At 36.2% G+C, this 25,109-nt stretch overlaps 2 protein-coding genes and 1 long non-coding RNA gene across 6 annotated transcripts in view; 2 read left to right on the top strand and 1 right to left on the bottom strand.

The window, feature by feature from the left end:
* The window catches only part of LOC133285821 (ABC transporter I family member 11, chloroplastic), a 35,466-nt gene extending 22,768 nt beyond the window's left edge, over positions 1 to 12,698 (top strand). The window contains exon 11 of one of the 4 annotated variants that reach the window (XM_061483109.1): positions 12,170 to 12,698. The gene's annotated coding sequence lies outside the window, so the exon portion shown is untranslated. Of the gene's footprint in view, positions 1 to 5,543; positions 5,946 to 11,345; positions 11,649 to 12,169 lie in introns of those variants that run through there. The other 3 variants (XM_061483110.1, XM_061483112.1, XM_061483107.1) reach the window with 3 other exon arrangements.
* LOC133285802 (protein LAZY 1) lies at positions 201 to 14,485 on the bottom strand. The gene is made up of 8 exons (XM_061483084.1): positions 14,372 to 14,485; positions 11,007 to 11,075; positions 9,863 to 9,945; positions 9,342 to 9,508; positions 7,946 to 8,715; positions 4,826 to 4,940; positions 4,664 to 4,747; positions 201 to 220 (listed from the first exon to the last, which is right to left on the bottom strand). The coding sequence occupies exons 1-8, from the start codon at positions 14,483 to 14,485 to the stop codon at positions 201 to 203; spliced, it is 1,422 nt and encodes a 473-aa protein (XP_061339068.1).
* A 762-nt stretch (positions 14,486 to 15,247) lies between these two features.
* Positions 15,248 to 23,643, top strand: LOC133285815 (uncharacterized). Its single transcript, XR_009748055.1, has 3 exons — positions 15,248 to 15,313; positions 15,723 to 15,809; positions 23,582 to 23,643. It is a non-coding gene; the product is annotated as an uncharacterized LOC133285815 (long non-coding RNA).
* The last annotated feature ends 1,466 nt before the right edge of the window (positions 23,644 to 25,109 follow it).

Here is a 25,109-nt window from a genome sequence, read left to right on the forward strand (position 1 = left end):
AAGGATTCATAAGAAACTAGTAAAAGTAACCAAAATATGTCTACTTATTTGGAAGCTTTCATGAAACAGTTTTATTGGATGCATCATAACATTCCACTCAAAAGTACACACATAACATGTTCATATTATCAAATACTAGTTTTTGACAAGTCTCTCTTATAGAGGCTCAATTCATTAACACCTTCATACAGTTTAATTTGCTACAGCTCCAGCACCAAGTCTACAAAGCCAACAATTATAAACAAGTCAAAATACATAAATATAATCTAATTATAATGCAATCATGTTAATATTATGGTGTTTCATGATATCTTAGTTTGTATTGAAATCTAGAAACCTGCTGAGGATTTAGTTTGAGATGTCTTATGTTGCATCTTTAATGAAATTCAACATGAGTCAAGTTGATTTATGTTTTAAGGAAAATATGATTTTGCTCAAAACGTTTTATTTTTCTAAACCCCCTGTTTGCTCTCTATTTTGAAAGGAAGATATCTGGAAACAGTCCAAGTAACCCAATCCCTTCTTGCTTCTTGCCACTGGAACCAATTCAAGGCCTTTCCGTTCCAGCAAGATCTTCTTATCCTCTGGAATTTGATAAATCTTGAAATATCACTCAGCCTGTATATTCATCCATGGGGATTCTCACCAGAGATGTAAGGTACCTCCAACCTTCTCTATGATTCCTTACTCCCCTAAATCCTCAACACCGTTGCGTCCTCTTCCCGTCTTGTACATTCATCTCCTTATTAATCTCTTCTGCTACACATATGCCTCAAAGCTGCTCCAACTTATGATTGATGGATTCCTAATGCTCTTGTCGAATAACCTCCATCAGCCTTTCCACAACTTCAAGTCTATTCTCCATTCTTGTTGAGACTCGAGTCAAGACCATCCAAGCTCCCCAGGATTGGGAGCTATAATACCAGCTTGATAGGAACTGGTATTAATGCTGAAAATATGATGGAACTCAAGGAGGAAATATCCTTTACCAGAGAAAAATATACTACTCAAAAAATATACTACTCAGTGAACAGATACTGAGTAGAGGAAATGTAGTAAAAGAGAATATGTGAGAGCAGTCCCTAACCAAACCCGCCATAGCACTCTCCAAAATTCTATTATGCCTCACCACTATTTCCCACCCTCTCCTTATTCATATTTCCTTTTTCTCTCCCATCATTGCACAATTCTCCTCTCCAATACCTTGCTGCACCATTTACAATTCTGTTACACTCCCGCCATTGTTTCCTCCTTACTCCTAGCTGCATTCCTATCTCTACTCTTATAGACACAAAATTTCCCTTGCTCCAACACTCGCCAGCTCATAGACTAGAAAAGAATATTTGTATAGTATTGAATTGTATAATATTTGTACAAGAGTTCTCTATTTAAAGAGACTAAAAAACCTAATGGGCTAAGCCCAAATACACACAGAGTATTCTAACTATTACAAAATAATAATAAAATAATTCTAATATTTACAATACTCCCCCTCAAGCTGAGGAATGGATATTTATCATTCCCAACTTGGTAGTAAGTTCTTGAAATCTATCATTAGGAAGACCCTTAGTTAAGACATCAGCCAATTAACGACCAGAAGGAATATATGAAGTAGTGATCAATCCACTGTCTAATTTCTCTTTAATGAAGTGGCAATCAATCTCAATATGTTTAGTTCGATCGTGTTGAACTGGATTGTGGGCTATACAGATAGCTGACTTGTTATCACAAAGTAACTTTATAGATCCTTCATTATCTCACCTTGAGATTATTGAGAATGATTTTCAGCCATAATAACTCACAGATACCTTGAGCCATAGCGCAAAATTCTGCTTATGCACTTGATCTAGTAACCACATTTTGCTTTTTACTTCTCCATGTTATAAGGTTTCCATAGAGAAACATACAATAGCCCGAAGTAGACCGTCGGTCAGTCACGGATCCAGCATAATCAACGTCTGTATAAACTTCTAAGGATAGGTTTCCTCTTCTCTGGAACAATAGTCCTCTACCTGGCGTGCATTTCAGATATTGGAGAATCCTGTCCACAGCTCGCAAGTGTTTCTCCCTCGGATCATGCATAAATTGACTAATAACACTAACTGCATAAGCTAGATCAGGTCTAGTATGAGCTAGATATATCAATCTTCCCACTATTCGTTGATATTGTCCTTTGTCAATTGGAGTGATTCTGTTCAACCGGAGTACTTGAATGTTTACACCCAAGTTTTCCTCCTTCTTTAAGGAGGTCAAGGACATACTTCCTTTGACAAATAAATATCCCTTGCTTTGAATGAGTAACTTCTATTCTAAGAAAATATCTCAGTTTTCCAATATCTTTAATTTCAAATTCAGCAGTCAGTCTTTTTTTTAGAGCACATTTCTCACATATATCATCCCCTGTTATAATAATGTCATCAACATAAACTAAAAGGATACTGGTCTTACCTTCCTGAGAATGTTTAAAGAAAAGTGTATGATCTCTTTGGCTTTGGTTGTATCCCAATGAAAGCATGACTTTGATAAATCTTCCAAACCAAGCACGCGGGGATTGCTTCAAGCCATACAACGCCTTCTTTAACCTGCAAACTTTATTATCTCCATTCGTAGAGTTAAATACTAGTAGAATCTCCATGTAAACCTCCTCTTCTAATTCATCATTGAGGTAGGCATTTTTCACATCAAATTGATTCAAATCCCAACTAAAATGAGCATCGAGGGACAATAGAACTCTTACAATGTTCATTTTGGCCACTGGAGCAAATGTTTCTTCATAATCAATGCCATAGGTCTGTGTGTAACCCTTGGCTACCAATCGAGCTTTATACCTCTCAAGAGTCCCCTCAGAATTATACTTCGGAGTATACACCCATCTGCACCCTACTGTCCCTTTTCCATTTGGCCTGCCAACAACTTCCCATGTATTATTCTTCTCCAATGCATTCATTTCCTCATGCATGTCTTGAACCCAATCATCATCCTTTAATGCTTCATGTACTGATTTCGGGATTGAAATTGAGTCAAGTGCTATAATAAAATTTCTATGCTGCATAGAGAGATTCTTAGAGGAGACAAAATGAGAAATAGGGTGTTGGGTACAAGACCTTTTCCCTTTTCTTACAGCAATGGGTAAGTCATCAGAATTAATATCAGGCTCAGGAATAAAAGAAGTACTGTGTTCAGTACTTACCAGCGGTTTAGGCGATTGCAGTTGCTGGTGGGGCAATGTGGGTTGTGTCTTCCTTTGGTACAATAGTTCAGGTGTCCCAGCTTTGCGTACTTTCTGTCTATCAATAGGAGGCATGTCACATGAGGAATCAGATGAATTTTCAGTCTCAGCAATTAAGTCTTCCTTCTCATTGTCATGTAGTGTAACTACTGGAGTAGAAGATGTAGGTAATAGAAAGGGAGACTCAGACTCGAAGAAAATGGATGAAGCTTCTATACTATTCTCCCCCTGAAGCTGAGGGTGTAGAAAGTAAGACTCAGATTCATGGAAGCTAACATCCATAGAGACAGAATTTACGACTTGGAGGGTGGTAACATTTGTATCCTTTCTTGTTAGGAGCATAACCAAGGAAGACAGACTTAAGGGCTCTAGGCTCTAATTTACTCCGATGTTGTTTATGGATATGGATGAAGGCAACACATCCAAGGATACGAGACTGCAGACTTTGCATAATTGGAACAGAAGGAAAAAAAGAGGTAATGAGATCAACATGACTTATATGGCCAAGGACTCTGGAAGGCAGGCGGTTGATCAAATAGGTTGCAGTTAATAAGGCTTCTCCCCAGTAAGAGTTAGGTACAAATGTCTAAAACAATAATGCTCTGGTGACTTCAAGCAAATGTCGATTTTTTTTCCAGCAACCCCATTCTGTTGAAGGGTATCCACGCATGTGAGCTCATGAATCATACCCTTATCTGAAACGAATTGTGACAGACGCTGGTTGACATACTCCGTACCATTGTCAGATCTTAATCGCTTAATACTTTTACCAATTAGTGTCTCGATCATTTGATAAAATCGAATAAACAATTCTGGTACTTCTGACTTGTCTTTCATCAAGAATATCCATGTCACCCGAGTGCAATCATCAATAAAAGAAACAAATCACCTAGCACCTGAAATATTATGTACTTTAGAAGGGCCCCAAATATTCGAATGGATAAGAGTAAAGGGCTCAATACTCTATAAGTGTATTTGGGCTTAGTCCATTAGGTTTTTTAGTCTCTTTAAATAGTGAACTCTTGTACAAATATTATACAATTCAATAATATACAAATCTTCTTTTCTAGTTGGTATCAGAGCCTCGGTGTACCGGGTTTGATCCTCACCACCCTCCACTTTCTTTCTAGTGGAATTTCTTTCTTCGCACAGGTAGGTGGGCTTGTGTATTGTCCACTCTTCAAGCCCAGTGGGCTCTCGTGTAAGAGGGCGTGTTGAGATATATAAAACCATTAATGTAGCCTTACCCAAAAGCTTAAGCTTTTGGGTTGAATTGGTTCTTTACACATGGCATTCCGTTATTTTGGTACTTTATATTGTATACTCTGTGCTGTTGATATAAGACTTTATGAATACTTAAAATGATGCCAACGGAAGATATTTATCAAATTTTTGTGTGTGAGGAATTGCATTCTAGAAATATATAGTACTTACATTCTGCATCTGTTTTGATCCAGTGCTCATTGTTTCCGGTGCAACTTAGCCCATTTTGTGGTGGGTTCCAGTTGGTCTTACAGTGTTGGGACCACTTTCTTGATTTGGTATCTGTATGAGATCTTCTGCCTTTGTCTGGGTTTGTGGGGTCTCCATTATAATATTCATGGCAGCAGTCATGAGGAACATTTTTTATCTTAGCTTTGTGGGATTTAATAAAATCTTTTGCATTTATGGTGTTTTCAGGATAGACTTTTCTGTGAAATATACGTAGAACCTGCATATCCAGAAGAATAAAACAAACAATTTATTAAAGGGAAAAATGTGTATCATTCTAAAGGATGTAAAGTTGTGCATTTTAAGTGAGAGAAAGAGATAGATAAAGGGGAGAGAGAGTGAACAAAAAAAAAATAAAGGTGTGGGTTCCACCTCTTTGTGAGAGTGAAATGACACAAGTTATGTTATTTAAAAGGACAAACACTTTTCCTTTTATTAAAATATCATAGCTTTATTTAGTATACATTCAAGACATTTATACTGAAAATGTGGTTTTGTTTTATTTTGACAAATAAACTTATTCTCCCAGATTTTGAGACTTTCCAAATCTAGTGATGCATAATAGATTAGGATTGTTTGGGTTATTTTTAATTTATGGATTTGATTATAAATATGTTGTTTAGGATTTTGATATCTTTCCTTATCTTTATGGATTTTATCTTTGATAAGATATGTTTTAAGGAAATCTATATTTTATTAAGATTATGCGTTTAATTATGTTTAACTAAGATTTCCATTATTTTTGGGGTCTAAACGCGCTTAGGCGCTATATGTAATTTATACTTTTTGCATAATGGATAATTGATATTTCCATTTTTCGCAGAGTGTCCAAGACTTTAGTCGGAAGAGTACTACGTTCTAGAGGACTCTTGAATTGTCCTACATCAAATTTGGCATCAGGGACAAATTTGACTCTGCTATGCGCCCCATTCGTTGCTTTGGCTTTCCGTCCCACTGTCTCGTTTTGTTCCCTGTCTTTTTTTTTTAATGCTCTTCCCAAACTTCAAGATTTCTTTATTGCTCATCTTGCTTACACTCTTTGGATGAGTATAATATATTTAACTCTCCAAAGGTGAGTTATTCTAGAGGGAGAGAATGATGCATAATAGATTAGGATTTTATGTTAATTTTAATTTATGGATTTGATGATAATTATATTATTTTTGATTTTGAAATATTTCTTATCTTTAGGGATTTTATCTTTGATGAGATATGTTTTAAGGATTTGATGTTAATTTTATTAAGATTATGTATCTAATTATGACTTATCTAGAATTCTTATTTATCTAGGATTTTTATTATTTTTGGGTTATAGTAATTCAGACTTTTGCATACTTGACAATTGGTATTTCCTTTATTTAGAAAGTATATATGAGACTCAAATCAAAGGAATTCTCCAGCCTAGAGGAGCACCCAAGGTTTATGGGGGAGTAACTTGCTGAGAGGAATACAGTTGAAAAAAGAGATGGTGTTATTGATAAAATTGTATATTACATCTGTACAATTGCTCTCTATTTAAAGAGACTAAATAACCTAATGGGTTAAGCCCAAAGAAGATTCTAGAATGAAAATAAATAAACAAATACTATTATTTACAACACTCCCCCTCAAGCTGAGGAATAGATATTTATCATTCCCAGCTTGCTAGTAAGCTCTTGAAACCTTTCTGAGGGAAGTCCCTTTGTTAGAATATCAGCTAATTGACGTCCAGAAGGGATGTATGGAGTGGTGATCAACCCGCTATCAAGCTTCTCTTTGATAAAATGGCGGTCGACCTCAATGTGCTTAGTCCGATCATGTTGAACTGGATTATGAGCTATACAAATGGAGGACTTATTATCACAAAATAACTTCATAGGTCCTTCACATCTTATTTTAAGATCACCAAGTATAATTCTCAACCACAATAGTTCACAAACGCCTTGAGCCATAGCTTGAAATTCAGCCTCAGCACTCGATCTGGCAACCACGTCCTGCTTCTTACTCCTCCATGTCACTAGGTCACCACAAAGAAACATACAATAACCAGTTGTAGATCGACGATCAGTTACGGATCCAGCATAATCAGCATCAGTATAAACTTCTAAAGAGAGATTGCCATTACGCCGGAACAACAGTCCTTTACCAGGAGTGCCTTTAAGATATTGAAGAATTCTCTCCACTGCCTGCATGTGTTTTTCTTTTGGATTATATAATCCCACATTAGTTGTATGTGCAACTAATGTGGAGTTTATAAGGCCTTGGGCACTCCCACCCTTTGAGCTAGCTTTTGGGGTGGTCTATCTCAAGGTTCTTTACATGGTATCAGAGCCTCGCCGCCCCCCACTTTCTCTTGTGGACTTTCTTAGCACAGGTAGGTTGGGCCTGTTGCATCTTCCACTCTTCAAGCCCAATGGCTCTCGTGTGGAGCTAGCTTTTGGGGTGGTGACCTCAAGGTTTTTAACATGGTATCAGAGCTTGAGGTTCGATCCTCACCGCCCCCCACTTTAAAGTGGAAGCACAAAAAGGTAAACCAAAGATTGGGCCTGTTGCATAATCCACGCTTCAAGCAAGAGGGCTCTTGCGTGAGGGGGTGTGTTGAGATATATAGTCCCACATTGGTTGAAGAGCAACTAATGTGGAGTTTATAAGGTCTTGGGCACTCCCACCTTTTGAGCTAGCTTTTGGGGTGGTGTATCCCAAGGTTCTTTACAAATACTCTTGATTTACCAGTCAAGGGAATACCCTGTCAAGAGGCGTACTCTTGAATTTTTCTACATCACCTGAAGTGACATTTGGCACATTACCTATCGTTACTTTTTTTTTTTTTTGGGTACAAATATAGTTACAGTTTTGTTGATTTTGTTGAATGTCTGAATGGAATTTGTCTTTAGGCGTGCTTTACAAATTGTAAATGTTGATATGGTGATTTTCTTTTGATTATCCTCTATGTACGGCGTTTTACTTTATTCTCAATGAAAATAAGCAACTAGTAAATTCATGCTATTGTCTTATTGATAATTCTTGGCTATAAATCTGAGAATTAGATGATTCACTCAATCTGGTTTTGTAGGTTGTGTTTGGTATCCTTTTTCTTTCATTATATTTCTAGTGTGACTAAAGGAATGAACATGCATTTCGATATTAATTGACTATTTGTGTTTAAGAAACAAAGGCAAAGGGTGATGAGAACAACCATGGGATTTGTTGTTAAAGGTGGTGCAAAAGATTTAGTAAGAGACTAACCTTATGGAGCTTTTTATTGGTTGAAGCAGAATCAGCATCATCCCCAGGAATTTTACAGCTTTTGGATGAACTGTGGACCTTTTTCAACATCTTTCGCATAATATGCATGGCAGACTTATGCGTTTGCTTGACTTGTGTCTCTCCTCTAACTCCTGTCTCTATGCAGTCTTGACTGGTTGTCTTTGTCCTATGAAATAGCTCAGCAAGTGATGCCCTCTCTTTCCTCACTTCTGTTGTCTCTGGCAGTTCAAGTGGTGACCCTAATAAATATCCTTGCAGTGGACACACAGCTTTGTTTCCATAATCTTCAGCTATGGGTCCGTCTATTTGTTTGCCACTAAATGTAATAGAGCTAACATGGCTGTTTCTTCCTGATGATTCATAGAAAATTTCTTCTTTTTCTGCCTCAAGGAATTTCTCAAGCTCATAACTTATGAGCTTTAGTTCATTCTCTGTCACCTCTGCATTTCTCATAGTTATGTTTTCCAAAGGCATGGCAAATGTTGGTGTTGCAGGCTCATTGTTGACTGTTTCTGCACCAAGAGTTCCAATTGTCAGAAAGCCTTCAAAGAGCTCTGAGATGACTGCAGGTGTTTCTTCTTGGGACTTATCTTCTTCTGTGTTGTCATCAAACCCAGAATAAGATGTTTGACTTTCCTGATGGTGTGGCTTTAATAAACTGGATTGACTTATGGAGCTGAAGCTTGGCTTTGTCTGGGTGTATTGGTTGTCAAGTGTTGGCTGCACCGTAAGGCAAGTACAAAGGTTTCCTGAAATTGGAGTTCCAAAAGAAATTAGTGAATTGGTGAAATTAGCAACTAAAGATATATCTACAATCTAAATAACTTTGTGAAACATATTGATTTCTTTTTATTGATCTCCTTGTACTCTGTAAATTGAAATACAGAGCATGGAAAAGCAGCGTAATAATCAGATGAGATAAATGTGGTCCCTGAGAGTGATATAACTGCAATGTTTTATGTGCAGTAGGTTAGTGCTTGCAACTAACCTTTCAAAGTGGGATGCATATGTTTCAAGCACAATAGTGGTCATGATCTGCTTAAAAATCCTAATATGCAAGACACTTTTTTTTTTAATTAGCCAAAGTCTTGTAATGTTTTGGTTAGATTATTGTTCATACACACTGATGCACCTCAGAAAAATCAATGTAGTACATGTTATTGTGCTATTGCATTGATCAACAGTAACCGGTTCAATCAAACAATTTAGTTGTGTCAAGGCATGAATGATGATGGTTTTTAGCCTTCACTGAATAACTTAAAATCCCTTTACGTTGCCCACCCCCCTTTCCCCTTTTACTCACTCACTCCCATGAAGAAAAAGGAAGAGAAAAATTAGAGGAAAAGAAATAAGGATAATAGGGTCAGCTTAATACCAAGTGTGAAATCCTTGGAAGTATCAATACTACTCTGCTGAAGTTTTCGATGCACCCATTGAAATAACTGCAAGAAGTAAAGGTGGGGATGAAGCCAAAGGACTAGAAGAAATTTTTCATAATAAATACAGAGTTTAGACTTACCTTCATTTTTATCTCTTTTCGTGCTGTTTGTTAACCAATGTTTTCTTAGTTAACAGATTATGCTGGTGGATATAAATATGCAAGGAAAAAGGTCTCTAGGATTGGGAGTTTATGATTGGTAAAGTGAAAAAGCACAAAGATCTTTTCCTTGTGACTCAATGAGTTGGAAGTAGGTAGGTGCCAGAAGGGTCTAAGATAGATATGTGCATAGAGAAAAACAATTAGATATATACAACAATGTGGTTGGCTATTCTTTTCGAAATCTAATCGGGTGGGCAAATTGGGGGGGGGGGGGGGGGGGGGGGGATGTGTACCAAGTAGTATCTATTTGTAGATATTTTTGTGTATCTGAACTTTCAAGGAGTTAGATCACACACGTATTTAAATCCATAGCCTTTGATCCAAGGCATGCCAACAGTGCATTCAGATACCAAAGCACTGTCAATTTTGAAAGATGAAGCTGTGCATATCAATTGCTAAAGCACTGTCACAGCTTAGCAGAAAGGAATACATCTATTGAATGTTTATGGTTACAAATGTAAATATATTATTACTCATTAGGGATCGCAGAAGCAATTGCTGAAATTCTAAATTTTGCAATAGGATGTGCTTTTGGTGACACGCTATTTGTTGGAAAGATTGCTGTTTAATTCAGAATCCCCTCTTCTATTAAACAGTAAATACTTTTATATTCTGTGTGCGAGTGCAAACAATATTTCTGTGAGTATTAGCTGTAACTGGTTATTTAGCAAGTTTAGCTTATAAAGTCCATATTCCCTGTGTTTCAAATTGTTTGACTGTTATGTGAACGTTGAGAACTTGCTTAGACACGTCTAATGTTAATTAAAATTACAATGGTAGACCTGATACTGTGCAGGGAGTTTTGGATATGCTTAAAGCATTCAGAAAATCTTTTCTCATGATGGATATACCTGAAAGTTTTTTTGCTAATATATTAACGTACTTATAATTAAGAGGGTGAGTCTGTACCAATAGTAAAGTTGTTATTTTGTGACCGAAAAGTCACAGGTTCGAATTTGGGAAACATCTTTGTAAATATGCAAGGATAAGTTTGCGTACGAGGATTGCTTTCATCCCTACCCTCGCTAGTCAGGGTTTTTTTATTATATATTTATGTATTTATAATTGTATTAATTATTATTATTTTATTGATAGGTAAAGAAGGGGGTTAGGTGTCCAAGTGGTGGATCAGTGTTACACATCATTATCACATCTAGATACCGAGACCAATGACAGTTGAGCTACAAGCTCTTTGACTATAATTATGTTAATTTTGGATTGTTACAAGGGAAATAAACATCTCCTGTTTATAGGAAATATTTCCTTCTCCTGTTGTGTCACCCCTAAAAGTGTGCCTTAATTTTTTTTTTCTTCTAACTGGCGGGCCCTACTAATAACTACTCTATGCAGGAAACTTTTAACTTCTCCTGCTACTATATGCCCTTGTTATAAACGCTGTTTGTGATGCCTATGGTAATTATTAGCTAAAGCTCTTCTTACCTTTTCAGTTCCCCATACTTCCACAGAAGCACTTGCAGACTGATTAAAAGTGAAGATTGAGTCTTCTATCTCTTTTGATAAAAGAAAATTAATATCAGTGTGATTACCATGTCATTTTAAGAGATCATCGTTTTGGTCCTACTCCCATCCTTCTACCCATGCAATTTTACACTGGAGAACGAGGGCATCGAAGGGATGTTAAACCCTGTCCCGGCACTTTGAAATGACTTGACTTGACTTGTTGCATCTTTTTAAATCAAGGGAGCAATTCTCTTTACGATTATATCTGAGCCATTTTTCTTTGCAATTGTGCCTTCTGAACTACCTTTATTGATGTAGAGCATGTTGCAGAGATAATTTCAGTGGCTATTCCTGAAAGATCAACATCGTACCAAGAAAATGATTGGAGTCATGTGTCCAGGGGAAACTGTAGTAAAGCTCATGGGTGAAAACTACTAAGCATTTCTCATTTGTGTGCCATTCGTTTGTGTTGCAGTGAGTACTTTTTTGGTCTTTACTTGTTGGAACGGTGACAAATAATTGTTGCAGCCCATTTTACTTCAGGTTTAGCCATGAAGGACTGCTTACCTAAACATGCTTAACCTTTTGTTCCTTCATACATGGTTATTTGTAAGTGAATCAAATTCTTGTTATTAGCTCAATATATTGAACATACTTATATTTAATCAACTTCTGAATTAGAACACATCTTTGGTTCAAGCCGGACCTTTCTTTCTAGTCAGTTTTTGAGGCATAAACCTATAATTTTAGGTAAATAGAAGTTTAAATTGCTCCTGTACAATCAACCATGAGTTGAATTATTATCAGTCAAGTACTATTGCCCAACTGTCAATGGGTTTTTCCAATTATATTATACTTTTGATTGGTTGATAAAAAGTATACTGCGTCAGCAGTATTCTAGCAAATCAACTGCATTTGTTTGTCATATACTAACCTGCTTCTCAGGAATATAGACGCTCACATCTAACTTAGCTTTTTGTGCTTGTTTTTTTTTTTTTTTCTTCAAGTGGTTAAACTTGACCACTATTTTTTTGCTTACTTTGCAAGTGGAGCAACGCGTAGCACTTAATCATCAATGGGGGCGTTTCCATTTAAGAAACAATATATTGGCATCACGACACTAATACACTATGTTTCAACAGGGGAATGTGTCTCTAGTCCTAGACCCAATAATTGCAAGGGGATAGGCATACCCGATTCGTGCAAATTCCTCCAATGAGCTCAACCTTGGCATCTTCATTTTTAGCTAGACGCCGAGCAGATGTCAAACATGGAAGTTGCCGCGTTTTGAGGATTAAGATGATTTGGTAGTAAGGACAAAGCCAGGTCATAGTCATTCAAATGTTGTAACCAAAACAAACACTAGGTCTTCAGAGTTATGGGTCACTTCGGGGTCAGTGCAGTATACAGGTGAGGCCCATGTCAAGGATAGATGGTGACCATGTGAATTCCAGGAGGTTAATGAATTTGGATATGGTTGACCCTTGTCATTTGACAACATGGTTAGACTCAATCTCTTCCCATAATCCCTGAATAGTAACCTTTTCTTTTCCAGTTACAAGTTTTCTTCACCCCAAGAATATGGAACTAATTCTTGCTCCTGATACTAAGGCTTTGAATGTGAATTAATTCTTGCTAAAAATAGTATGGTTGTTCCTTGCCAGTGTTAGTGACTTTACTCTCATCGTACATTACTGTGGCAGAAAAGTACTATGAATCCTATTAAATTGAATCTTTTGACACTAATTGAATTGTTGCTTATCACTGTAAACCAGATAGCACGAGCATGATACATGGTTAGTGGTTTCTCCTTGTTACAACTTCAATGTTGCCAAGTTTGTTTATCAGCTTATTTCCATAGTAAAAAATAAAACTTTCAAGAAAAAACTTTTGGTTTTATTCTTTTTAAAATACAAATTAAATTAATATAAACATACATAAAGCTTAATTTGTGACTAAAACCATAGCTCTTGATTTGTATTTGACTTGTTTACTATTTCTTGCAATGATGATTTGCTGGGGCTGTTAGCCTTGCACTTTATACTGTTATGTTTCACTTGCTTTCCGAAAGAAAAAAAATATAGGGGTCTGTAAGCGGCGTACATAATTCATGGTAGCAATTATTAGAGATAATTCTTATTTTATTTTTTTAATTCAATTTTTTATAAGAGATATTTTATTTTAAAATAAAGACATGGCACAAACTTTATCACAAATTTATAATGATATTTATAAATAAGCTAATGTCAAGATAGTATGCTTTCAAAAAATAATTATTCTAGATACTAGTGAAGCAGAATTTGATGACTTTACTAGTGAGGATAAGCTTCTGTGCATGATGATGCTGACGTGAAAATTATGGGTTTCTAATTGAGGGAAATAAATTATTTCACAACCCCTTTTTGCAAGATCAATAGGAGCAAAGAAATCAGATTCATATTCTGCAACACCGCCTTGCTACTAGATGCGAAATTAGGCATCCTTCCTTTTGAAAGTTCCATACCATATTCCAACCAGTAGGTCTTAATCTTTGATAAGCATTCAATGCGGCCCACGCCTTTTATATTTTATTAAGCCCATAAAGTTTCCTAAACTTTTTCCTATATTGAGAAGTTGTTTTGGATGGCTGCTTTCTGAACGGATAATTTATTTCGTTTTTCCAATAGTGCTTCAAACGCAAAAGATGAAAAAAGAAAAGCACTTGGGTTATGCTAATGGTAAGAGGCTTAAATAATGTATATGATATTATAAGTTCAAATGTTAATGTCGCCACTCGCCATTGTAACAAAAACAAATGAAAAGCTGTCTTTATTAATGATGATTTACTAAGTAAAATGGAACTTTCGGGCAATGGCTCTGGTTCATTTTAAAAGGGAGGCAAGGCAAGGTTGATTGCGTTGGCTTCATAAAAATTGAATCAAAGTATAATGCACACCAACACACCACAATTTATCCAGAAGAATGGAATTTCTTTATATTAACTCAAAGAAAGGAAAGTACGAAAAATAAAGAAAAGGATTATAATGAGGTCACGGCACACCCCAAGAGATCCTACACATAGAAATTGGTTTAGTACAATTATAGAGGTACTAACCTCTCCCAATCCAAGTCCCAATTTCTCAATCTATCTTTACCTTACGCACTCTACCCATTATATCCATCAATTGGTGTCTGGTGCCACCATAGCAATATTCCCACTTATAACAGAATGCCCACTTAACGGATATTTGTAATATTCCCATTTGCAGCTGAGTCACCACTCACCACCCATGTTTAATCCCCTATGGCACTTTCTATTATAGACCCTTAGGGGAGTCTTATCAATACTCCCCCCAAGACATTACCTTGTCTTCAATGTGAAAATCAGGAAATTGGACATCAAGTTGAGCTGAATCCTCCCATGTGTTCTCAAAAAGAGGCAAATGAAGCCATTTAATCAAAACCTCTGTACGCCCCATTGAATTTTTACCCCATCGCAAGACGTCTTCCGGCTACACCTAGAGCTCCCAATATTATGCTAACATGTAAGGTAAAGATTGCACAACAGTGGTAGGGAGATGCCTTTCTTTAAAAGAGAAACATGGAATATATTATGAACTTTGCAATCTTCGGGTAAAATCAATTTGTAAGCAGCAGCACCAATCCTAGAAGCAATTTCATAAGGGCCATAAAAGCATGGGCTAAGCTTTTCATTATGTTTTAGCCAACAAGAGAAGTCTATAACGCTGAATCTTGAGATAAATCATGTCTCCTACATGAAATTCAACATCTCGTTTATGTTGATTACATTGTATCTTCATTCGATTTTGTACAAGTGCAAGTTGTTGCTACAACTCATGTTGATGAATGTTAAAATACATGTTAGATGGCTTAATTCATGGATTAAAGGAAAATTAGAAGTAATTTTATGAATGGTAACTTAGTCATTTGCTATTAAAAGTGTTAACCAAAGGTCAAACCACTTAATATAACCAAACCACCTCATTTTTCCCTCACGCTTGTCTCATTCCTTCTTCCTGGGACTGCTTGGTCGAACCCCTCCATCGAAGAAAGCTTCAAAAACCAACTTCTTGATTAAGCCATCAAAACACAAAGTGTTTGTCACAAGACTTGTTCATCTTTCTCCAACTAACATAATGCTCCAACCATTTAGCATTGAGAAGCATTGAGTGGGAAGGAACCCATCCCAAAGTATAGCGCTCTTTTTGAATAACCTTGGAGGAGGAGAGCTTTGCTTTCACTCTTGCTTGGGAAGTCTTCCATTGATACTTATTAGGCATTTCTTGGTAAGAAACTCAACTTTTCCTTAGCTTTTATGATGATTCCAATAACTAAGGTTCTTGAGTAAATAGTAAACAACATGAGTTATGACTTGAATTTGGCTTGGGTTGTTTTGGAAGAAATGATAAGGAAGTGTATTTAATGGGGGGGGGGACCATGAAACCACCATTTGATGCATTTTCAAAAATTGGTCAAGAATAAAGTAAAGGACTTTCATGGTTGGAGGTGTTGTGGTGAAAACGAAGATAGATGCCTTCACAAAATATGTTAGGAGATATTCTTGATAGAAGAAAAACATTAAAAACCTCATTAGAAACACTTTTGAAATTTAGCTTATGTACAAAGTGTAGGTTTCTTGTGTTTTGAGTCTTGAGAATGAATATTGGTGATGATTATTGTTGTTTGATGTGATAGTGGTGAACCAAGAAAGGTTGTGATGGGAGAGCATCTATTGGAGCAACCAAGTGACCAAAACTTGGATTCTTGAATCATCAAGATCGGGTAAGTCACTAAACCTAAGACTTCGATAGAAAATTGGAAGTCTTGGCTTGTTGAATATATTATGATATATGTGTGCAATTGATTGATGTATACCTTGAATAGATTGCATTGGTGAAATTACCTAGTGTGGATAAGTCATTTGGGCTTTAAGCCTTGAATTGTCAAATGTAGGGTGAATATTCAAAAAACATGTTTTTGGAGATACTCAAGCTTTGACTTAATAACTTAATAATATGTATGATTGTATATGTTGATAAATGGATTGCATCCTTTAAATAGGTAACTTTTGGTATTGAGAGATTGTGAATTGGACTAACTAAGTTAGATAAGGAAAGTGCTATAGCATATTGCTTCAAGAGATAAACCTTTGTTTCTTGGGCTTTTATCCCTCTTGGTTGTTTTACCATGGCCTAGTGGGGCTATGGTTATGTGTTTGGATGATTATTGGTATGTTAGTTGTATGATATAATTGCATTCATATACAGTTGTTATAACACCTAATATTTCTAAAACGTATAATTATATATAAAAATGTGGATTAAAGGGTAGAATTAAGGAAAATCCTAAATTTAGAACCAAAATACGTAAAAAGGATAAAATAGTAAATTGTCAAACACGTAACCCTAGGAAAGGAAAAATTGAGTAGAATGTCTCAAATGAAAAAACTAACACTGAAAATGGATTCATAACGAGAAATTGAGTGGTTAGGCAAATTTTTGAAAATTTGATGAATAGTGATTTTACCGGTGTAAAATATGAGCGGTATAATTTTACCGATAAGAGCGAAAATAGATCAGTATTTCTAGGAAGTAAAAATATGATTTGAATGAGAAAAATATGTAGATTATGAATTTGTGGATTAAAATGGATGATTTAAGAAAGTTAAGTGACATGTGGGACCCACTTAAGTGATGTAAGTGATTGAATAGGCAAAGTGAGACACAAAATCTGAAGTTTCCCTATGCTCTTATCTTCTCCACCGCCGGGATCCTTAGCCATTGAAGAGGCTTTGGACTTTTTGAATTTTCATCTCTTTTTTTAGACACTTTTGAGAGAAACTTTCAACTACAAAGTTGTTCCCCTTCATCTTGTGAGTGACTTTTATGTAGAGTGCATCTTGTGAGGAGCACTGTGTGAGGATATAATCCCCATTTTCAGCCACGAAAATTTGGGCATTTTGGGGAATTTTGGTGTTTTTTTGGTTTGATCCATTGGTTGGAAATCATCTCCTTGGACCATAGGAAGCTATTGGTGGTAAGCTTTCCAACTTTTAATTGGTTTATGAAGAGATCACAGTTTGGTAAAACCTAAGTGTATGTGTTGGTTGGTTGATGTGGTTGGGGGCATTTAATCAATGTTATTAAACTCGACCCGGTTATTGAACCGGTCGAGGTACTGGGTCATTGGGACACTAGTTGAACCGCATGACCTGGTAAGTATATACAAATTTATAATTTATATTAAAAAATTATAAACATACTCAAATATCCATAAAAAATATACCAGTTCCAAATATTCTAATATGAAAAATAATAAATCACACATTATTATCCAACAAAGGATCAGACAAACATTTAATACTTATCATATCCTTAGACATTTAATATCTATTACAACAATAGCTCTTGTAGCTATCAACAGAAAACAAACAAATCAAATTGCTAGCACATGTTGCTGACCATGTCCTTAAAATTCCTAAAATTAACTTCTAAAGATAAGTCATCTTACCAAGTACATGCTACCTTAATAGAATGAAAAAGCAAGCTACTATATAAGCTTTGGGCGACTTGGGAAGCTAATTCAATGTTTCAATTTCAAGAGTCATTCTTGTTTAGCTTGTGCAACCATTGCAATTGTTTTCCTTTGCACTGTAATTATGCATAAAGATAACCGATAAGGTGTTACATATAAGAATGTGACCCCTACCACTACAATTAAAATTAAATAAAGGAGTTGAAGATTTAGTAAAATTTTAGAAGAGCAAATAAAAGAAAAATATCAAACTCTTAAAACTGTTCTATAAATAAGAAGTGAAGATCGAATAGAAGAGAAAGAGCAGTGCTCGAAGTTCAGACTAATATTAGAAAAGTACAGCTAGAGAGCTCCAAGGGATGAAGCTTAGTGACAAGAAGTGCATTGAAGAATAATAAGAAATTCGTTAAAATGGAATAACTTTTCAGTTCTCATCATTGTTACAGATACTGCAATGGTTGAACCGGTCGGTCTGAGCTGGTCTTAATAACATTGCTTTTAATGATGTTGCTCTTTTGGAATTTAATGCTTAGAATGATAAATAATGATGATTGAAGCATTAAAAATTTAAGGTGATATGTTTAGTAACTTAGGCAAATTTATGATAGAAATTGTCTTAAAAATCATAAATGTGATGGTTGGAAATTAATGGTTGTTGTTGGGATATTAATGAGGATCATTAATGATGGTGAAATCATATTAAAATAGTTGAAAATTCCCGTAGGTTATTGAGGAGGAACCCATCGACCTATAGGAAATTTTGGGGGAAATGATGTGAAGAAATATTGTGTAATCAATGGTTGATGCCTTGGTGCATAAATGGTGGAGTGGTGAGTTAGTTTAATGACTAAAATGAGTGGAATAGTTGAAATAAATGTAAGATATCCTTTAGGCCTAAGTGGATAGGTTTGGGTATTATTGTTGTGAAATTGAATTGCTTGCTATGCGGGTTATTAATTGATCATATTGTATATGGTCTTGTAGATTTCCTCTCACGGATTCCATAGTGGAGGATTAAGCTTGAAGCTTACGTTGGAGAGCTTTCTTGAGGAGCAAGGAAGTGGAGCTTGTGAAGGAGTTACTTGAGGTAATCTCTTGGTACTGGGGTTAGTCCTCGTGTGTGCTCCACCATGCCCCTTGAGGGTTGTGGGTTGAGGTGTATGTTGATAGTATATTATAACATACTCATGCATTTATGTATGTATAGTGGTACATAGGATGTACCATGTCTCTGGCCAGTTGATTGTTGCCTTCAGGCGTTACAGACTTCCACTGGATAGGTCTCCGTGAGGGAGTTCCAGTTGACCTGGGGTCATGGGGTGTCATCCGTTGAGGAGCACTCTAGGAATGTCTCGGGTGTATATGGATGGAAGGGTGCCTTGGTTGATGTTCTGGGAACACTTCCTTGGATGAGAACCCGTAGGCTATATGTCGAGGCCAATAGGCTGTATGTTGCATGGCTTTGGCATCGACCATTCCAGCTTCATCATATATTTTACTCCTTATGCATCCATACTTCACTAAATCCCTTACTTTATCCCTTTTTGGTTGTTATAATATGTTATTGATTTACATCTGAGTGAGTCGTTAGGCGGAGTAATCTCTAGAACCTCTGGGTTACTGAGATATATTCGTATATCTCACCCCGCGTTTGGGGGCATCATTTCAGGTTCTAGTGAGCATGGAGGATCTTCGGGCAAGAGGCCTGTATAGAGGATGAGTTGATCAGGGTGTGCATATGGAAAGCATAGCATTTTGGAGAGTTATAGTTGATGCACATAGCATTGTATCTAGTATTTTGGACTTAGGTTATGAACATATTGCATGTTGATATTGCCATGCTTTTGGTGTTCATGACTAGATTCACGCCTCTTGTGTATATTGGTATCTTGGTGAGCATGGGACTTGTCCATGGCCACACATTATGTTTTGTGGCATTTGAGACTTATTGATGTAAATTGGCCATATGATGTTTAAATGGCAATGAAATGGTGAATCTTGTAATTGATACATTGTACAAGGTGTATGCATGATGGAAGGGCCTATGGCCTACATTTGTAATTGTACAGGTTTTATATTGGGTATTAAAGTGTTAGGAGTGAGATACTTAGTCTCTTTTGAATTCAAAAAGCTGTCAAAATATGATTTCCCAGTAGGGTAATCGATTACCTTCAGTGTGGTAATCGATTACCTGAAGCAAGGGACGCAGATTTCAGCCACTATGAGGTCTGGTAATCGATTACCTTAAGGATGGTAATCGGTTACCTAGTTCAGTAATCGATTACCTTGAGTATGATAATCGATTACCCAAAACAGGGGAGCCAAAATTGAGCTTATGACTTCTACAGTAACATGATGGTAATTGATTATCTTGAGGATGGTAATCGATTACCTCACTGCAAATTTGAAAAAGATGTTATTTTATAACCCGGAGTTGATGGTATTGCTCGGAGGGGTTAAAAAGAATAAGTATTATGCTTCCGCGAGTTTTGCAATTATAATTACGGTGTTGATTTTAATTGATTACAGAAATGATTAATTGTTAACAACAAGGAAGTAATAAAGGAAAAAGTTTACCCGTAATTTAATTAACTCTATTAATGTGATTGTAACTGCGCTTAATACCATATGTAATGTTAACATTACCGGTATGTAACGGGTTATTACAGTTGTTGTGTCATTGTGAGTGCACCATTGGACAAGCACTAGAGGTGGAATGTGTGTGATTTGATTATTTAGTTATTTGGCCAATCGAAACATGGGCTTTCCTTGGGGATTTCATTCATTGAGGGACAACCCTTAGAAGTATTCTACTCTTTGGAGGCATCCCATCGGAGTTAGGATTGTGCTTTTGGAGCATGGGTCCAAGATGGACTAGTTGCATGGATTCGTAGTGGACTAGTTGCATGGATCCATAATCATTTATACATCCTTCTAGTTATATGTTGCTTTTATGCCATATGTACTAAAACCTTTTATGTAGAAAGAGAACTCTTGGGTGAAGAATTACTCCAAGAACCCAGGGTTTACTGAGATTTGTATCTCACTCCTTTTTTGGGACATATTTTAGGTACTCCAGCAACAAGAGATTCCTCACAGGCCAAGAGACCTGTACAGAGCTAGAGGCTCTTAGGCTGGAGGAGCTTTAATGATAATGCATATGTTTTGATGACTATGTATATTTGTTTGGATAACATGATGTTAACTTTCATTTTGAAAAAACTTGTAAAGTTGTAATGTAATAGTTTATATGTGTGTGTGTGTATCTACATAGGATTGGATGGTACATTTTGTAAGCCTATGGTGTAAGGTTATGTGTGTAACATCCCACGTAAAATTAAAATATATATATAGCTATATATGTGAAACTAGGAAGAATATAGATGCCTATGTGAGATTCGAATTTTATGAGGATACATGTATGATTTTCGCACTACATAGCTATTTTCCATTAAGGGAAATTAAATTGGTTAGGAAGTTGGTTGAATTGCAATGTTGTAAGTACTTTAGGCATATGAAACTTTAATTATTAAAGTAAGGGAATGTATTAACTGTAGTATATCAAAGAAAAGAAAACATGATATTAAATAAGATCTATGTGAACCGAAAATGTTATTGGATTAGTGTCTAAGTAGTATTTTGGGTTGTACATTTTGGTCCTAGCATTGTGTTGGCCGAAGCCTTAGGACCTTAGAAAGAACTCTAGGTGCAGCCCAAGCCCATTGTCTATTATCCCTACAAATATCCTAAGTAATTCCCACTAATCAGCCTTTGTTTGGTAGTGTTCACACTTGGCAAAATTACACCCTTATCTTCCTACACATGTGCGCATAAGTTGGTCACAAATTCTGATGTTTAAATTGAGATTTTAATCTCACAAGTCAGCCCTAAATGTTTGACCTCATCACTTTATCCTAAGAATCCTTAGAAGGCAACTCACCATTGGATAAAGACCTACACATGGCCAAAACCCCTCTTATTTCCTCTCCTTTTTGTACGCATAGAACTTAGAAACAAGGTTGAACCTTTGCTTGTCTTTATCCAAGAGAAGTCAGCATCACTCTCATCTTTCTCCCTTTTCACATGCGTTGGGTTAGACCAAAAAGAGAAGGCTGATAACTTGTTGTATCTTCCAAAACCTTTCCATTTTAAATCATGCAACCAATGAGCTGAAAAAGGGCAGCCTGCATATTAACTAGTTGGGCAAAAAAATTCTGCACCCAGCCCCTCACTTTATGCGATTAAAGAGGATGAAAAAGACAAGTGTTTACCTATTCTATTCACTCTATTTTAGGCGTGGAATTTGTAAGAAAGCATCAGAAAATTCTGATTGAAGATAAACCCAACTCAGCCTTGTATGTCCATGAGGTGGCAAGATAAAATCTCTCCATGCAATCCAAGTGTGCCATCTAGTTTCCTTTTGTTTACATGGAACAAACCTTATCCTTATTCCTCTAACTATGTGCGCTAGAATGGGCAAATAGCATCAGAAAAATTCTGATCCAATTTCACTTTTTAAAAGTCTCAAGTCAAACACTCTATCTCTCCTCACATGCGCTTAGAAGGAAAATAAAGAGCTGACATTGCTTGCTGAAATCTCCATCACTTTTCAGCCTTATTTCACCAAAATGTCCAACATTAGTCATACAACCAATGAAGGGGCTAAAGGTCAGAGTGCATGAAATGTTATTGGTCAACAAGTCACCATCTTATCTCACCTTTCCGTGTGCGACTAATGGAGAAGGAGATAGTATAATTTCTGGTCTTGTGTACTTTAAAACAACATTTAAACTCTCAATCTTTCACCCTCCAAACGTTAAATAGAGAGCCAAGAGTGATCTTGTTAAAACACTTCCTAGCCGTGACCATCAAAGAAGGAAGAACCAAATTCAAACTCATTCCATTTGTTTTCTTACCCAAACCGTGGCACCACCATAGAAGGAACATCAAGTTATAGCCTAATTTTTCTCTTTCTATTCTCTACATCAAAACCGTAACCTACTCCTCTTATACCCTAAGTTCTAGTCGTTGGTTTCCTCTTTCCCTTTTCTTTTTGAAACCGTGAATTTTGAGTGAGAAGCAAGGACAAAACGTCATCTCTTTTCCATTCCTCTGCTGGCTGAAAGACCCTAGGTGAGTGACTAGCCCTTCCTCTTGTTTCTCCTACTCACACAAGACTCTCATGAGACCTTTTGGTGGTTGCATGCTTAGATCTTATTTTGGAGAAGTCTCTACTTTCATCGTGCGGCATTTAGGCTGAACGAAGGAGCATTGAGTTGCGGAAGCTCTTCCTATTTTATTCTTGTCAAGTTGAGTTGCTAGTTGTGGGCAAAAGAACCGTAAGTCACCTTCCTTCCTTGTGTTTTGTTTTGGTTTAGAACATTTGAGAGGGCTGGACCATACTGTAGTGGTATCTTATTATATTAAACTTAGCATAAATGAAACCTTAAAAAGACAGCATGTTTGGACTCATTTTGAGCGCATCATGTATGATTAGTTAAACTTGAGAATAGATAATCTTGTACTTGGATTTAGGCTAAGAAAAATGTTGTTGTGTAATATGTTTCCTCTCACTGTTTCCCGATGAAATGGATTAGACAGCATGTATATTTATTATCTTGAGAAAATGTTGTTGTATCTTAGTTTTCTGCTCACTGTTTTGTTATAAAACTGCCACTGTTTGCTGAAGAAAAATGTCCATTGTTTTGTACAGAAATACTCACTGTTTTGCTGAAGAAGATGCACACTACTAGGATTTATCACTGTTTATTTTAGAAGGGGGCGGCTGTATTTTATTAAAAATTAAAGTTAGAAATATCCCTATGAAAAGTATAAAAAACCGATTCTGATCTATTGGAAATATTAAAATAATTTCTCACTTTTAAAAATGTATAAAGGTAAATTAGAGTCAAAATAATTTGTAGAAAAGGAACATTATGGCCGAATGTTATAGGGATCTTAAGCTTGGGAATTTGGTTGAATAAATTGAATGTACACTGATTTATTATACTATAAATTAGGTGCGAAAAATCCTTGAGACGTTGGACTGTTTCGTTGTGAATCGGTAAAGTAAGTTTCGCCGTACGAGGTATGTGTAGGCGGTATTACCTAATGTGACTATTGGCTAGTGTATGGAATTGTGATGTGTTGCTCACATTTGTTCTATGTATGTTATGATGATGATGAGCCAATGGTAAGAATATGAAAGGATGATATGATATATGCATGCATTTTACATCATAATACATTTTTCTGTTGGGTGCGATTGCATAACATGGCATGTATACTTGATTCATGACATCTTGAATATATATATATTTGTATTGAGGACATGTGACTGAGCATGCATCATATAGGCATGCCTGGTACCAGGAGAGGGGACACTTGGCTTCAGTCCGCATAGGTTCCACAGTGGGATTCACCTTCATGGGAGCCATTAGGAATACCCACTGTGATGCTACGCGCACGACGGTGCTATGAGCGTAAAGGAAAAATGGCGTTATATACGCGTTATGATATATGATGAAAAGGATTAAATGTTTGAAGTGACTATTTATGATTTTGTGCCTAGTTAATATTGTTGCATTATGGTTTTGTTGCCACACTACTGGGATTTTCTCTCACCCCTTTGGGGCTGCTATTTTTACAAAATGGCAGGAGGACGTAAAAGCTTTTGAGGACTTGGATATTTGTTGTTGGCTTCTACTGTTTGGGCATGCTACTATTGATGTGATATTTTATGGATGACTGTATGAAATTGAGAAGCTTGTATTACTGTGAACTATGATTTTATTATTGCATTACGATTTTATGACCAGCAAGTATTTTGGAAACAGATGTTGAAACGTTTGCGAAAAGGATTTTGACATGTTATCTAAATGCTGAGTTTTGAAAAGTCTTTGCGAGCACTTTGTAAGTTGTCGTACTGGGGCTACAGACCTCCGATTTTCTTATAATTTATATGCACGCGTAGCCCAGGTGTCTAGTTTCATTATATATAAACCTTGCAAAGAAATTCTGAAAGATCGATTTATTATGAATTTTACCAGCCAGAACATTTGGGATATTTCCACTATTCTCTCTCTTATTTTGCGAGTTATGTTTCGAGGGGCAAACGAACTCCAAAGCACTATTATTTTATATGAACGTGAAGCCCCAGATGTATAGTTTCCATATTACAAAGAATATATTTTTGAATCATTGAAATGGATTTTATACGAATTTTTAAAGACAGCAAGGTCTATCAGGAAATTTATATTTTTAATAAGTTTAAGAAATTTTGTGTACTCTGATTTAATTGGCAATGTAAAAGCGAAATTTTTTTCAGCCTCTAAAATACTATTAAAGAACTCTAATTCCGCTTAGCAAACAACTCTCTTGGAGGCCTACAAGAGAGGGTGTTACAATGTGTATCTCATTTATGTCTTGGTATGTAATTATGAGACATGTTGATGTAATTTTTTTATGTTCATGTGTCGGATTGGTAAATCCTATGATAATTGCATAAATGTTGATGAAAATTATGTAGTGGATGTAGATTGTTGGCAT

The sequence above is a fragment of the Gastrolobium bilobum genome, unplaced genomic scaffold, assembly GCF_033153095.1.
Source record: "Gastrolobium bilobum isolate Gb01-03AN ecotype WA unplaced genomic scaffold, APGP_CSIRO_Gbil_v1 utg1929, whole genome shotgun sequence".
In the NCBI taxonomy this organism is placed as follows: domain Eukaryota; kingdom Viridiplantae; phylum Streptophyta; class Magnoliopsida; order Fabales; family Fabaceae; genus Gastrolobium; species Gastrolobium bilobum.